The sequence below is a fragment of the Nilaparvata lugens genome, chromosome 2 (assembly GCF_014356525.2).
Source record: "Nilaparvata lugens isolate BPH chromosome 2, ASM1435652v1, whole genome shotgun sequence".
Taxonomy (NCBI): Eukaryota; Metazoa; Arthropoda; class Insecta; order Hemiptera; family Delphacidae; genus Nilaparvata; species Nilaparvata lugens.
In genome coordinates, this window is record NC_052505.1 from 83,867,092 (window position 1) to 83,884,051 (window position 16,960).

Genomic DNA, 16,960 nt, shown 5'->3' on the forward strand with positions numbered 1-16,960 from the left:
TTCATCTATTCATTTCTTCATTGAATTTTTTTATATTGAAAATTAATATTGATATTCGCTGCCAGCACTCAAACTTCGGTTTTACAGGCTGCGCCAAACATGTTATTTTGTTTTGACTAAGTTGTTTTCGTGTATATTTAAATATTGATCAATATGTTTTTTCAACTTTGTATTGAGGATTATTATTTTTGTTGTGGCGAAATAAAATTTGATTTGATTAATATCTGAATTGTATATCCAGGTATTCTCGAAGGCTTCGCTGCTGGAGCTGGTTGAGATAAGTCCGCTGCACGTGTCTGAAGGAGAGAATGCGCTGCTGACGCCCTATCACGTGAATGTGATCCTGGACTACGCCAAGTATGGCGTGAGAGACTCTGGAGTGCTCTTCTCCACCATTGGTGCTCCGAAGCACGGTCGGCTGGCTGTCGAAGTATGGGAGCGCGGAGGCACCCAACAGATGTTCACTCTGCTTGATCTTTCTAAAGATAAGGTATGGTAGAATAAGTATAAACTATTATTATCAATAGAAAGGCAATTATTTTTTATTCCATTTGTCATACATGACATCAGAACCTATTCAATTTTTGAAATATTATTTTGTGAATTGGAAATCTGGTCGCGGATTTAATTATTAAATATAATTGATAAAGCGAGAAGATCTCCAATGTACAAAGATGAAACGTGTGTTTTATCACGTTTCGTGAAGGCAATATTATGGGTTTTAGCTCCATGCTATGCAAACAAGAGTGAGTTGACTTCTGGTCTGTGAATCAAGGCTGAATGTGTTTTTTCACATAAATAGATTTGGAATTTTTCTTTCGTGGCCCGTATACTTTGAACCGTTTGTGAATTGTTGAGTTAAGGCATTGGTTACCTGAAGGATTCTGTCTTGAGAATTCAATTATAGGCTGTCGCAGTCCGGGCAGTTTAAACCTACATAATTGTGTTTTCAGGATTTGAATCTTGTAGGGAAAGCTGGTGTTTTTGATTCATCAACTGGCAGAGTTTTTTAAATATTTTTTTTAATTTTAATTTCGGGAGTGTTTTAACTGGACCTTTGAAGAACAGGCCAAAGGATTTTGTTAAGGTAAAGTAAGATCCATAATTCTAAATAGTAATTTTAGTTTTTTATTGTTATTATTATCATAAACTGAACGACCACAGATCAGCAAAGCGAGTAGCTCCTGAAATATTCATCTGATTATTATTATTTCATAATTTCTAATTATAATTCTAATTTTTGTAATAAATAATTTATTGATTTTGTTTTAAATATCAAAAACCTGTACGAACTTTTCTTGTTTATCATTTTCCCACCTTTACATATTTGGTGAAGGCATATCTTGCTCTCACATTCCTCTTTTATGCTAGTATTGTAATATAAGAAGGGTACTTGAAGAATCTATTGTTTTTTGTAGTTTTTATCGTCTTTAGATGATGTTTTGTTGAGTATCTTTGGAGATCAATATAGAAAAACTATTTGGATTCTTTTACTCCACTAGATTGTTATCGTTTTAGTATGTTTTCAATAACTATAATGACATCCCTCAAACATTTGCAAATGAAAGAGCACATCATTCTCTTTCATCAACTGGGCCAGTTAGAAAACGTTGAAAATTGGATTAGTATGGCTGTTTTGGAAAGCCCTTGTGGGAAGGTCCTACTTAGTCTGAATATATAATATAAGCCATCAATAAAAAACGATGGCAGCACTCGTCATAAAATCATAATTTAATGCATAATAATATAATAATAATATTCGTATGGATTTTATTGGTGGGGAGTTCCTGACGGAAGTTAATACATGTCTATCTATTTGTAATCAAACTAGTCAATAGACATTCGCCAAAAACTTCATAGATCATAAACATCATCATTTTCATGATGATGATGATGATGATGATGATGATATGAATCATCGAGAACCTAATGATTATAATAATTACATGATAATAATCATTATCATATTAATCATGAAAGCTTAAAAGAATATTCATTCTTATCAAAAAAATACTGAAAGTGTTTTTGTGGAACGGTAATGATTTTAAAAATTTGTAATTCTCTATGGATCGGTTGCTCAAAAGCCTGTTAAATTTAACCCGAGATTTAATGCCACTTGATCCAATCAGAACGCCTTCTCTGATTGTCTCTAATGATTAAAATTCTACTTTAAATCATTATTAAAATTTAACCTGCTTTTGTGCAAGCAGGCCTGAGTTTTTATACATTAATATCCATTTTATAGCCTACATCATCAAAATCATAGGGAGAGGAAAAGTAAGGTAACCTTGTACTGCTCCTCTCACAAATTCAGATATGGTTACACATAGTCCGAAATAGATAAAGTCTTATAGTTCTCCACTCCACAAAAGTTTAATGAATTCATATTCTCATATTAATCATATTCATATTCTCATCTTATTTATTCTGTGGTTATTTATTCAATCAACATAACACAACTTTCATTTAAGTACAACAGTCCTAAGCTCAAATGGTTTCAATTCTTATCTCTTTTCTGTATAGGGCTACTTGTGATATAAATATAAAGAAAATAAAAATCTCAGTACCCTTTTTTTGAAATATTTTATCACTACATGTTTCGGACATTTATGCCATTTTCAAGTGATATGAAGTAAATAAATTTCAATTCTAATTGATACGACAGTCCAAATGTAGCTATATTGTGTCATATTGACATTGAACGTGGTTTCAGGTTCGATACGTGCACGATGGCTCGGAAAGTCGTAGTGATAGCATTGAGATGGAGCTAGAACTGTCTCCCGGCTCAGGGTTCGTTCTGCCCGGCTACCTGCAAGGGAGACACCGGTTGGTACTACATGTCGACATTGAGCCACTCAATGATCCACCCAGCCTGCTCACACCTCCCAGCAAAGTGCTCAGGCTTGCTCAGGTAACAAGAAAATCAATTCGATTAATTTATGATGAGATTTTGATGTTCGATTAATCGCTAGAACCTTAACTAGAACCTTCCATTTTGAATTTCAAATAATAATAATAATAATAATAATAGCCTTTATTGGTCAAATATACAACAATTTGTTACAATAATATTTCTATATAAGTATTACATTACTGGCATTCGCTCCATGGATAAGATCCGTCCGGGGGGAGAGGAGAAAGATAATTATTTCCCCTTTTTTAAGTTGCAAAAAGTTATCAATGCTACATTAATTATATTTAAACGATATGGCAGAGAAGTTTTTTTATTATTATTTTTACTACAAAAGAAGATACGTTTTAAGAAAGCTTTAAAAGTTGAACTCCTGGATCAATGAATACCTGTACTGGCAAGCAGCCCTACAGTAGCGGCTAACATCTCTCCAGTGACTGCCATTCAGGTACCTCTTCAGCTCCTCTCTCGACAGCAAGCCTCTCCTCAAGTAAGCGCACCGTATCTCGCGTAGTATGGGGCATCTCAAATAATATTCTATCACAGGCTTGCTCAGGTAACAAGCAAATCAATTCGATTAATTGAATCGGTCTGAAGAGAAAGGGAACATGTCAAAAATCAGAATTTTCCAGGGGAGAGAGAAAACTGAATACAGATAAAAGTATTGATAATTTCAAGATTGTTTTTGTCATTAGGGTGTAAACTCTTTCAAGACAACTATTTTAATCCAGTATAAGCACTTATATAAGATTCACCCCCTTAAAATTGAGTTTTTTTCAACTTCCTATTACTCATGATGATATTATAAATTATCACTCAACAACTTTTACAATAAACACCTCAACCAAAAGCAATCTAACCTCAAAGCAACGCGTGAATCAAAGGTAACTTAACAATAGCATAAAAATCACGACTGACAAACTGTTGATTTACGAATGTTCGGGGTTGAAAGGAAACAACATGTGTGTCATGACTAGTTCCCTTTCACTCCAGTACAGCAAAACAAAGAACAAACAAGTGCATTTGCATCAAAACATGTAATTACTTTCCTAATTACTTCCATAGGTAACTCGAAACTCGAGAAAATGTGATTATTTAATTGCAAACTTTTATAAGATGATTCACTATGAAGATAATATAGCAGACCTCGAATGTCTCCAGAGTTATTGTCCTGTCACCAGCTGGCTCAGATCTTTTTTATTTATAAGTAAACTAGAGATGCGCGTGAACACTAGCGTCAGGTTATCAATTTTCATAACGGCAAGGAAAGTTGTGTGAGTACGCCACACCCGATTTTTTTGTTACTGCCAATTTGACATTTTATAATTATGCAAATCTTGCTCAAAAAAGCAAGTTACAACTCAATGAAAATACCAAATTACTAGATTGAATTACAATGGCTGAAGCTAATTATTACTTCACCGTAAATATCAAATATCGATGAAATTGTGATTGGTGTCTTAAATGTTACAAAGACAAAACAGAATAAATAATTTTGAATTTTCTACTCTTACAAATATAATGCCGATTTTTCATTTACATCTTTCCAGTATTATCTTCTCTCATTGTTGGATGACGTATAGTGTGTTGATTTTAGATTGTTTGATCTTTGATGCTAACCTTTTTTCATGCAAATCATAGACTGCATGTACCATAACTCTTTGTTTTTCAGTTAGTAGCTTATTTCATTTAATGCAATTTAATAAATCCAGTGGTTGATTAGGATACCTCAACTGGCTTTATTTTAATACAAATCTTCATTCCTTTATTATTTTGTTTCTCACATCCATAAAATCCCATTGCAAATTAACATAAACAATTAATTCACTGACAATCAGAATTGGATGAGTTGTTATACAAAATTCATTTTGTATTTATTATAATAAATTAGAATTTATATTCATTTTATTTAGTAGAATTTATTATTCTTGTATAAGTAATTATTCTTACTTTTAAATATTCACAATACCAAAAATTTATTATTATTATTATTATTATTATTCAAATAAATAGTGTAGAGAAATGTTTCTGCATCCAAATTATTACGTTTGAGTATATTTCAAAGATTTTTAGTATCATTTCCTATCGTTCACTAATCTTGTCTTATAGATATTATTTTACTTATTTTTGTAATCTCTTCTATTTTAAGATTGTGTTGTCTATCAATTCTATTTTAATGTTTCTTTTACTAAAAATATGTCATTAATTCTCACTTATGATTATGAATTTTGCATTCTTGTTTTCAAATAATCATTTGTTTTTATTAGCATTTTGATTTCTACCTCGCATCTAATCACGCATGTCTTTTTATAGTTATCAGCATGTCAAATATGGCCTATTCTTACATTGCTGCATGTCAGCTTTGTTGAATCTGAATTGATCGGAAGATGATGTTCTATTGATGGTGAGTACATTTGTTTTTCATTTTTTGCATTTGCAAGTTTTCTTTGTTACAGCTAGACGTTGTGATGCATTTATAAATGCTCTTATTTGTTTTTACTTTCCTTGCCCTATTACCATAGGTAAGGAAAGTATTGCTTTCCGAAAAAAATTAAGGTACCCCAATTTCTACATTTCTATACGTTTCAAGGTCCCCTGAGTCCGAAAAAGTGGTTGTGTGTGTGTGTGTGTGTGTGTGTGTGTGTGTGTGTGTGGTGTGTGTGTGTGTGTATGAGTGTATGTGCGTCTGTGTACACGATATCTCATCTCCCAATTAACGGAATTACTTGAAATTTGGAACTTAAGGTCCTTACAATATAAGGATCCGACACGAACAATTTCTATCAAATGCAATTCAAGATGGCGGATAAAATGGCAAAAATGTTGTCAAAAACAGGGTTTTTCGCGTTTTTCTCGAAAACAGCTCCAACGATTTTGATTAAATTCATACCTGGAATAGTCATTGATGAGCTCTATCAATTGCCACAAGTTCCATGTATGTAAAAATTTCAGGAGCTCCGCCCTATCTATGCAAAGTTGGATTTCAGATTCCCAATTATCAGGCTTCAGATACAATTTAAACAAAAAAATTCGAATGGAATAGATTGAGCATAGAAGAGTGTAGAAGATTGAGCATAAAAATCTCTACAAATTATGTTGAGTAACATTTTCACCTAAAATTGAAATTAAGCTCGAAATTCGAGAAAATGTGATTATCCAATTGCAAACTGTTGGCAACTGTTGATTCTATTAAATGATTCACTATGAAGAGATATCAGACCTCGTATATCTCCAGCGTTATTGTCCTGTCACCAGCTGGCTTAGATCTTTGTTTATAAGTAGACTTCTGATGAGCGTGAACACTAGCGTCAGGTGATCAATTCTAATAACGGCAAGGAAAGTTGTGTGAGTGCGCCACACCAGATTTTTGCAATAGTATATTGATTAATTTATTTTCTTTAATAGACTATAATTATCAGAGAAGAAATTGAATCCAAGTACATGTTTTTATAATGTAAAAAATCAACTATTTGCTTTCAGCATCAACTTTTATAGAAGATCTGAAGCCTTCTATGGAAGATGAAATCATTTACAAAAATATGTTTCTGTCTTGAACCTTATCCAAACCTTTCATCTTTTGTTACCTTGGCTGCAGTAAACTTGTAGATCTGAGATTTTTTGTATTCTCTAACTAGTTCACCAACTTCCTGCTCACGTGATTTATAACCTGTAAGTCGGTCAGAAGTGAGTGACAAAATCCCATTGGGCTATGCGTAACCCCTGTTGTCTTCAGTGTATAGTTGATTCATTTGAGCTTCACTCGAAAATTTTGCTTACTTTCGAATATTATTGATGTAGACGATCCAAATTATAAATTCATAGTTAGAAATATGCTCAAACTCGATGATAATATTAGTAAAGAGTGTTAAAAAATATCATAAGAGCACATTACTCATCTATGCTGTACTCACAATTCAGTAGGCTCTACTAATTCATAGCCTGTGTTTGCCTTATTATCTTCATTTATATACGTGGTAGGTCCAGAAAGTAGTTCCGTTTGGTAATAAAATAAAATTGTGTACAGATACAGAAAAGTTATTTATTGCACAAAATTCTACAACTCTTAAACTACTTTTCCACATAACTGCCGAAATTTTGCAGACATTTGTCATAGCGTGGCACAAGTTTTTGTATGCCTTCTTCATAGAAATTTGCCGCCTGTGTCTTCAACCAGTTGGAAACAGTTTCTTTCAGCTTGTCGAAATTTCAGTTTTCCGGTAACAATTTCATGCATTTGTGATCGTGAAATTTGGGGAAATTCCATAGCGAGAGCACTAATTGTAAACCTTCGGTTTTCATGGATCTTGTCATCAATCGCGTGAACCAGTTCTTCTGTAACCAAAGATGGACGCCCACTTCGTTCTTCATCAAGCACATCACTACGTCCGTCATTGAACTGACGGACCCATCTTCTCACCATTGAATCACTCATTGCACTTTGTCCATAAACATCGCAAATTTGCCGATAAATTTCACTTGGGTTCACTTTCCTTACATTCAGAAAACGAATCACAGACCTGATTTCACAAGCGGCGGGATTTTCAATCAACACTGACATTGTAAACAAGCACAACTAAACGTACTTGGCTGACAGCGATCTCCAAATGGCGCACGTTTCTTCTCCTTGATACAGAGCGTCTACCGCACATGTGCGGAACTGCGATCGCAGCGCTGTAGCGGATATAAATTGAAACTGAACTTACTTTCTGGACATGCTATCGTATTATTATTATTATTATTATTTTCGATTCTAGTTATATCATATTTTTGAAGATTCTCCCATTCGACCCATTTTACTTTAGTTTCTTCATGTTTTCTAGCAATTATGATCAATTCATAAAACACTAACGCACTTCTTTTTTATATTGGTTGACTCTCTCTTTTTTCAAATTGAGACCTTTCCAAATTGATAATTATAGTTCATTGACACGTTATTAACATGTTTTTTCACAGATTGGATACAAATCATCACAATCAAATAGAAAATTATGGTTATTTCTGAGCTACTGTAAAAAGTATCAAATTTGGTGGCCATTAGGTTATTTGATATAATCTATATTCATCCCATTAATGAAATTCGCAAATTCACTTAAGAGACATCAAAAGATTATACTTGAAAGGATGATCATGAAAAACAGTGTAATAAATGGATCTAGTAGGAATTTTTAGATATTTTAAAGTTGGGGTTATATGCGTAACCGTAACCCCATGTTGTCTTTAAGCATTGCTTGTTTTTTGTTATCTTTCTAGTGATATGGATCGTTTATGGTATCGTAACGATTTACTTACTATATAACTAGTAATATATTGGATTTCTATTTCGTACAATAATGTTGAGCAGCTATGGTATTGTAAGTAACGATTTATGTAAAACAGTAACAATCTGGTCAGAATAACGGTGATGTTGAAAGTAACAATTTGTACAGGGCACAAGAAAGCAGTTGACTGAAGACCTACTGAATGCGACCGATCCTGACAACGATGCGGCGAGCCTCATGTACAGCGTGCTGAGTGGCGGCCCTGAGATCGGCGGGCAGATAGAGCATGCGCAGAAGCCCGGAACAGCTCTAACCTCCTTCACACAGGCGGACATCAACAGCGGTCTGCTCTACTATGCGCACAATGCACAAGCTACCGGCGAGTTTAAACTACCTCTGCAGGTGAGATCTTTGCCCTTAAATTCAAATTCAAAATTCAAATTCAAATTTCATAACTAATTTCGTGTAAGCATTCATACACGAGCTACTGGCGAGCTCAAACTGGAATATCTACCAAATCTAAACTAGGAGTTAAGAGTGATCACTTTTTACTTGAGATCACTCTTCTCCTATAGTTATTTATTATTTAGGGTATGGCAGATACACAACACATATAAAGCTCATGAGTCTCAAATGTCCACATATACACTATAATTTTTTCAATTTCTTCAAGATGTTGTGTAGGGCTAAAGTGTACGTCCAGTGCCAAAATACCTGTCATCAAATTTTTGGTTGGGATCGATTTAGTATGATATTTTGAGCACAAAATCACAAAAATTGAAAAAAACAAAAACTACACAACGGTGTAAGTGTACGTCCAGTGCCAAAATACCTGTCTCCTATAGTTAGGTACACGTTATAATGACAGTGGAGAAAGATTGATTGATTGATTGATTGAGTACTTTATTTATGTAGATTACAATATATACTGGCTTATACACTTATATACAATAGCTTACAATACAGAAAAATTATAGATGAATTTACATAATATAGAATAAGAAAATAATTATTGAACTGTATATGATATGAAAAAGCAGTTTGTAATATAATAACTATAGATAATAATCATATTGTTATGCATCTACATAAATTGGCGGAGCTTTGGACATATCAATGTCCATTCTTCGGAAAGAATATTAAAAATATCCTCCCCACTAACTCTCTACCAAAAGTAGATAGAAGAATAACGTCGCCGATCCTCTGTCTTGTCAATGCCTTCTATGGAGGGTAACTGATACCGGTTTATTGATGTAACATTAACTGTTCATTCTCGTTAAAAATAATCAATTATATTTTATCAAGCAATACATTTTATTTTTCATTGATTTCATAATGAATTTTCATAATCAAGATTAGGCCTAAATATTTTGTTACATTGTTAAAAAGCAATGTGGCAACGGACCAAAGCCAGAAAGAGGTAGCACTATCTGCTTTGTTGAATGATAGACAAGGATGGCAATACCATTGCCAATCAAACACTGCCATTATACCGGGCCATGTTACTCATTCAAATTAAATTGAGGAGGGAAATAGTTTTAGGTCCAGCCTGCTGTTTCTCTCTTGATCATTTCAATAATTTGTTCATATTTTTAATTATTTGAAAAACCAAAGTCATAAATTTTAATTGTTATAATTATTTTGCAAGATTAAAAATATTTGTGAGTTTAACAAAGGCTTATTAAATGGAAAATTAGGGATGAAAATATATGAATTTACATAAAACACTTATTGAAATGGGCTGCTTTTAAATTAATAAAACAAAATAATACTTGTAGCACCCTTTATTTATTAAAAAAAAAACTTAAAATAGTTGAATAACTAGTTTCGGTTTACACCATCTTCAGGTTCTAAAATAAATGTATGCTTTTATTTTAGAACCTGAAGATGGTGTAAACCGAAACTAGTTATTCAACTATTTTAAGTTTTTTTAATAAATAAAGGGTGCTACAAGTATTATTTTGTTTTATGAATTTACATGTTTAATTCAAGTTTAATGTGCAAAGGTGGAATCAAAAATCCTCCATATTTATTTCTCTTATTACAATGTCTTTCAGAGACATTTCTCTTTCACTTTTTAATAATTATTTAATAAATTCAATTCTAATATTTTCTTGATTGGTCATTCAAATGAGTAGGCTTATAGATAAAAAAAAACTTGAAAGTTATTGCTACATGTCGAATAAATTACTTGTTTTATGAACATTATTCTTCTGTTATATTAGAATTTGATGCAAATGTTGAAATTGATGTTGCTTTCCATGACGAAACACTATATAATAACTTTGTTGTAGTTCAGAAACTGTGTTACTAGTAAATATTTGAAAAATCACTTACTTTTGTTGGAGTATTGAGGAATGCATTTCACTCCTGAAGAGGAGCTTCATCAGACTTCATCAGGCTGATGAAGCTCCTCTTCAGGAGTGAAATGCATTCCTCAATACTCCAACAAATAGTAAGTGTTTTTTTCAAATATTTTCAAGTAACACAGTGTCTGAACTATAACAAAGTGCAAATATTGAATCTGTATTGGATGGGGCAAGAAGTATTTCTACATACTTGTGGATTGATATTCATTCAAACTCTTTAATGACAACTCCAAGGCCCAGTTGCACAAAATCCTGTTAAATATCAACCGTGATTCAATTCCACGAGAGCTAATCAGAGAAGCCTCCTTTTCAAAAAAGCCTCTCTAATTTGTCCTCCTTTTCAAAAAAGCCTCTCTAATTTGTCCTCCTTTTCAAAAAAGCCTCTCTAATTTGTCCTCCTTTTCAAAAAAGCCTCTCTAATTTCTCCTCCTTTTCAAAAAAGCCTCTCTAATTGTTCCTCCTTTTCAAAAAAGCCTCTCTAATTTGTCCTCCTTTTCAAAAAAGCCTCTCTAATTTGTCCTCCTTTTCAAAAAAGCCTCTAATTTGTCCTCTTTTTCAAAAAAGCCTCTCTAATTTGTCCTCCTTTTCAAAAAAGCCTCTCTAATTTGTCCTCCTTTTCAAAAAAGCCTCTAATTTGTCCTCTTTTTCAAAAAAGCCTCTCTAATTTGTCCTCCTTTTCAAAAAAGCCTCTCTAATTTGTCCTCCTTTTCAAAAAAGCCTCTCTAATTTCTCCTCTTTTTCAAAAAAGCCTCTCTAATTTGTCCTCCTTTTCAAAAAAGCCTCTCTAATTTGTCCTCCTTTTCAAAAAAGCCTCTCTAATTTGTCCTCCTTTTCAAAAAAGCCTCTCTAATTTGTTCTCGTAGCATTTAATCATGATTAAATTTTTACAGGCTTTTGTACTACCGGGCACAAGTCTTTTTTATAGTTTCATACGTAAAATTCGTGCAATGCAACATTTCGTTGAAATAATTTCTGGTTGGTTGAGCTAATTGTGAGTTTATCTTATTTTTATTGCATTTGATTTTTTAGGTGTCTGATGGTATGGAGACCAGTTCAGCTGCCATTCTGCGCATCTCAGTGTTCCCGCTGGTGATCAGGCCTGCCAACAACACGGGTGTAGTGCTCACTCACCACTCGTGGGTGCGAATCACGGCTGCCAACCTCAGCTACACCACAAACGCCGACGATCCGACGCTACAGATTCTCTATCAGGTGAGTTTTATAGCAAAATGTGTCGACCTCAAGGTCAATTCTTCCTTATAAAAAGAAAACGACATAATATTGTCAAAACCACTGGTTTATTAAAACCTTAGACCAGTTATGAAATAGACACGGTCCATTGTATATTCATACTGAAAGTTGATGAAGCCAACATCTACTGTCATATCACCATATCGTGACGTCAGCATCGAATAGAAAACAATGTGAACAAACTCTGCGGATAGTTTTCTATCCGATGCTGACGTCACGATATAGTGATATGGCAGTAGATGTTGGCTTCAGAGGATAGACTTCCCAGCGTGTCTATTCTATAACTGGTCCAAGATTAAAACTTATAAGTTTATTAGAACTTATTCAATTTGAGATACTAGTTTCGGTTGTTACACCATCTAGTAAACTAGTGAAACCAAGAGTTGAGTAGATTGAAATGAAGTAAACTAGAAAAACTAGTATCTCAAATTGTTTTAATAAAACAATTTTTGACCATCTTATTTCAATACTTACAATAACATCATTTCCACAACAACTCAGAAAAAATATTATTATTTATTTCATTGACAATTACAAATCATAATTATAATAAATATAATATGATTGGGAGAAAACAACAGGCATAGCCCAAAACTGTCTTCTCCCAAATTTTTACAAATGAAAGTTTCAACAAAGAATAAGGTTAAGATTTCACTTTCACTTCAAAAATTTCAATTTCCTCTTCAAAACTAATGACTAAACTAAAAATTTTGAATTTTGATATTTAAAAACTGATTAAAAACAAAAATATTCCACTCAAATCTCTACAAATTCGAATTTTTTGAGTAATTTTTAGCCAGAAAAGAAACACAACTTCACTATTAGCACAGCTGATATATTCTTCCCGTTTGGTCAAAATGTCAATCTCAGAGTTAATTATTTCCTGTTTATTAATACTGTCATCAAGTCAAGTTTGTAGTACTCTATATATTATCCTTGTTTTATATGTTATCTCCTAATCCTTGTCAATTTCTTATCCTCGTCTTTTCATTGAAAGATACACAATTACACTTTGAATTACATTTGGATAAATTCATGATTCGTATTGATGTTCGATTCATTTCAACTGTGACTTGAGGTGAGAGCATAGTGAAGCGGCAACGGTAGCTTCAAACTTGAGAGTGTTGGCAATAATGCTTATATCAAATGGTGTCCTTCATAAAAGGCGCGGTATGTTTTGACTCATGTATACACTTGCATTATTTTCAACACTCTCGGGCTTGAAGTCTCCTTTGCCGCTCCACATGTTTTCACCCTAATCAGTAGGTAGACGTAGAGGTGAGAAGTGTTACATTGAGGTACCTGTACCTCGACCTTGACTTCTTAACTCTACGTTTCACCTCCTCACTATGCGAACACCCTATGGGATTACATAATACTGATGCCTCTATACAAATTGTGTTTGGTGGAGCAATTGTCGGCATTTAGTTGGCTGCATGATATTTCTATTGAAAATTATTTTTTCCTACAGATATCTTGAAAAGTGATCATTTCTGCAGGCCGCAAAGAATCACTTTTCCGCTCTAGTGCGCAAAGTATTACTTTGCGTACTCCAGATTTGCAGCATGACAACGCAAAATAGTTAGTAGGTTATATGGAGCACCAGTGCAGGAAAATCAAAATTAAGTTGGTAACACTGACTGTGGTCCACGTTAAAATATGGCAGTGGAGAACGACGTTGCCTTGCCATTATGTGCCTTGATAATAGTCATTTCAATGCTTACGTAAGATAAACCCCCTTCAAGCAGTCAGATAAATTTTCAATTGAATTACTAATCATTATAATTTAATTATTATTATTATTATTCTATTTTGAATAAATTAAGTTTTTATTAATAATAAAATTACACAGAAAAACATTTGATGGATTTCATGGAATTTTACCCATAATTACCCATTTTTTATATATAATGATAACTGTAGGAAAAATTTAATGTGAAATACGTGCGCAAAGATCCTCTATTGCACTCAAGAAACCATTCCGCCCTTGCCTACGGCTCGTGCGTAAACGTTTCTTTCGGTGCAGCAAACTGTTACTTTGCGCATTAGTTGCACAAATAACTATTGTAAAGTTCAGCTGTAGAGATCGAGCATGTGAATAAATCTCCCTCGATTATAAAATTTGACACAAGTTTTTGGAGTAGAAGATTGTACATTAAAAAAACCTCGTGATCAATCTAACTAGTTAATCTAATCTTGACAATTGTGTTGAAACTGGAATCTCGTTATTTTAATGAATTTGAGGTATAATCAGTTTAATTCCAATAACCTTTAGAAAAAGATAAATTTGTATCATCAAAATGGATAGGTAATCTGGAATACATGACTGAATTGTGTGACTGTAGGTGGAGCAATTGCCGGAATTTGGTTGGCTGCAACGGCAGCACTCGCTGGAGGAGGAGGATGAGGAGGAGACGACGTGGCAGAATGTGGTGCAATTCAGCTCCCAGCATCTGGCCATGGGCCAAGTGCGATACAAGCACAGTCAGGGCACTCCGTCGCAGGACACCTTCAAGGTAGCACTCCACATTCCACCAACTCAATTATTGTGTCTTTCAAAATTATAGTTATTGTATCTCAATTTTATTCCATCAGAAAATTTTTCTAACATGATCAATGGTTGCGTTCAAAGCCATTGATCGGTGAGTGAACATGGCTCTGAACGAGGCACTCTTTGGTCTAACTCGAAGACCTTTTAGTCCAGGCGCTGGCTTACATTGAGCATACATGAGAGAGGCAGAGAATTTGACTTCGGATTATTGTTAGGGGGTCTTTAGTGTATATGAAACTCGATGTCGTCACGTCCCAAGGTGGTCGACAGCTTGGGGGGGAGGGGGGTAAGTTGTAAAAAACGCGCGTTTATAAAATCGCCTGTCCTGCAGTTACTATTCAAAGTACAGCTTTTAATTTTTTCTCATATTATGTACACACAACGGCTTTCAATGTGGTCCTATACATTTTTGCGATAAACCGCATAGTTTTTCCGTAAAAAAATAAAATATCTCGAAAATGTATTTTTTTATTATGGACTTTTTGTTATTTCTCGAATATTCAAGTAATTAGCCGACTTAGAGGAAAGGCTCCCAATAAACGTTGTAGGCCGTTTCTTGCTGAATCCAATGATATATATAGTTTGGGGGTTACGATCATAGATGCGGCGGTGGGAGGGGGATAAGTAGCACTGTTACGCTGCGGCGCGGTCCTCCCCCATGATTAATGCGCGTAATGGCCTGTCTATCGCATCGCTCCTACTAGTCTATGCATTCAAATTATGTATTTCAGGAACGCTATCTTATGTATTTTCGGTCGCTGAACACGATTTTCCAACTCTCAAGCCTTAATAATTGAAATTCTCAAATAAGTCAAATTCTCTGCCTCTCTCATGTATGTTCAATGCGCCTGGACTATTTAAGATTCATAGACTCACATGCAGCGCTAGTTTACTTCGAATTGAAATCTGCCATTGAGGGGACAACCTGGAAGATACTGATCTACTAAACACATATTCACAAAATACAATAATATTTAATATAATAAATTGAAAGGAAGCTGTTTTCCCGAATCATCTGTAAGGGTCGGCTTCTATTTCGCAACTTTTTACAGGGGCGTTTTCCTATTATGGCCACAACTTTAAACGCATATAATTCCTTAAGTTGACGCCATTGAGAGAACAAGTACTACTTTGCAAAGCTTTTTTTGTACCGCTCTGGATGGTTGATAATATCTCTGGCTTGCTGCAACATTTCAGTTGCATAGCCTTGTTCTGCCAGTATATCTATGGCAATGGTTTGTTTAGAGGCACCAGGGACTACTTTATAGGTATACTGTATTTAGCTAAACAAATATTCACATACTAAAAATTTTGAAGATTTGTGTAATCTATAATATTACAAAAATATATATATATTACATAATATCTCGCGCTAAAATACTTCAATGGCAGCCTTTAATTTCAAGTAAGGGCTAGCATTGGGAAGGCATAGGCATTGTGAGTTTATACCTCTTCAAGGTCTTTGGTCTAACTGATAAAAAAATAAAAAAACGTCATATCCGGTTCGTTCACTGATCAGCTCATCCTACTTATCTACCGATGGAAAAGAACGTAAACAGAGTAGCTGAACCTAAACATACATGGCTGAATAGGAGGTTGTTTACAATTATAAGGGACTCCATTATAATGTATTTGGGAGCACAGAAATGCATGATCACCTAAATTCAATAACATTTAAAATATTATCGAAAGCATTTTAAACAACTCTAATCACTTGATGGTTTTTCATTTCAATTGGTTATACAATGAGATAGGTTCTAGTTTTGTTCACAAATATAAGCAGCAGACGAAACATCTGTCAGTCATGACTCATGAACAACCGTTCAGCCACAGAATACATACAGAATGGAAAGTATCAATCTAACCAAGACTTGAGTGCACCAAGACCACGACACATGACTGCATCATCTTGTTATAGTGCGGTCCACGTTATAATGACAGTATTTGATCAACTTTGGTTTTGCTATCCTTGTCTATCATTCGACATAGCCGGTGGTACTATCCTTTTCTAGGTCCACAACGATGCCAATTATGTTTTTGACAGTGTATAAATATAATTAATGCAGAGAATCGGCATCGCTATTCTTCTATCTTTATTCCCTGCCATTATAACGTGGACTTCACTATAGAAATCAAAACTACCGCTATATTACTACCGCTACACTTTCTTTCAAGATGGCGAATTTTGGCGTCAGGATACTAGCTGAATTTCCATTTTGTGGTTCATCTGTGATCAGGTTTTTTACTGAACGTAAAAAAAACACGATGGAATTGATCAGTGGCTTTGAACGCAACCATCCATTCTGTATAGATTACAAAGATCTTCAAGATCTTTAGTATGTAATAATCTTCCAGGTTGTCCCCTCAATGGCCGATTTCAATTGCAAGTATACTAGCGCTGCATGTGAGTCTATGCATCGTTCAACGACCAAACAGTGGTTTATTCAGAGCCACGTTCACTCACCGATCTCATCGTTCACTCACCGATCAGTGGCTTTGAACTCAACCAATGTGTTTCAAGTTGATTTAACAGCATTTTTCTACACCTTTTCCGATTGAATTTGAGAAGGTATCAATTGTAATTCAGAATAGTCATTAGTATTTGAGAAAATGTCAAATG

General features: G+C 34.2%; 1 protein-coding gene across 1 annotated transcript in view; it reads left to right on the top strand.

Moving 5' to 3' along the window:
* The window catches only part of LOC111052721 (chondroitin sulfate proteoglycan 4-like), a 70,184-nt gene that overhangs the window by 17,852 nt on the left and 35,372 nt on the right, over positions 1-16,960 (top strand). The window contains exons 7-11 of the mRNA XM_039420228.1: positions 242-490; positions 2,714-2,911; positions 8,338-8,571; positions 11,568-11,750; positions 14,135-14,305. Coding sequence (XP_039276162.1) covers positions 242-490; positions 2,714-2,911; positions 8,338-8,571; positions 11,568-11,750; positions 14,135-14,305 — 1,035 coding nt within the window. The remainder of the gene's footprint in view (positions 1-241; positions 491-2,713; positions 2,912-8,337; positions 8,572-11,567; positions 11,751-14,134; positions 14,306-16,960) is intronic.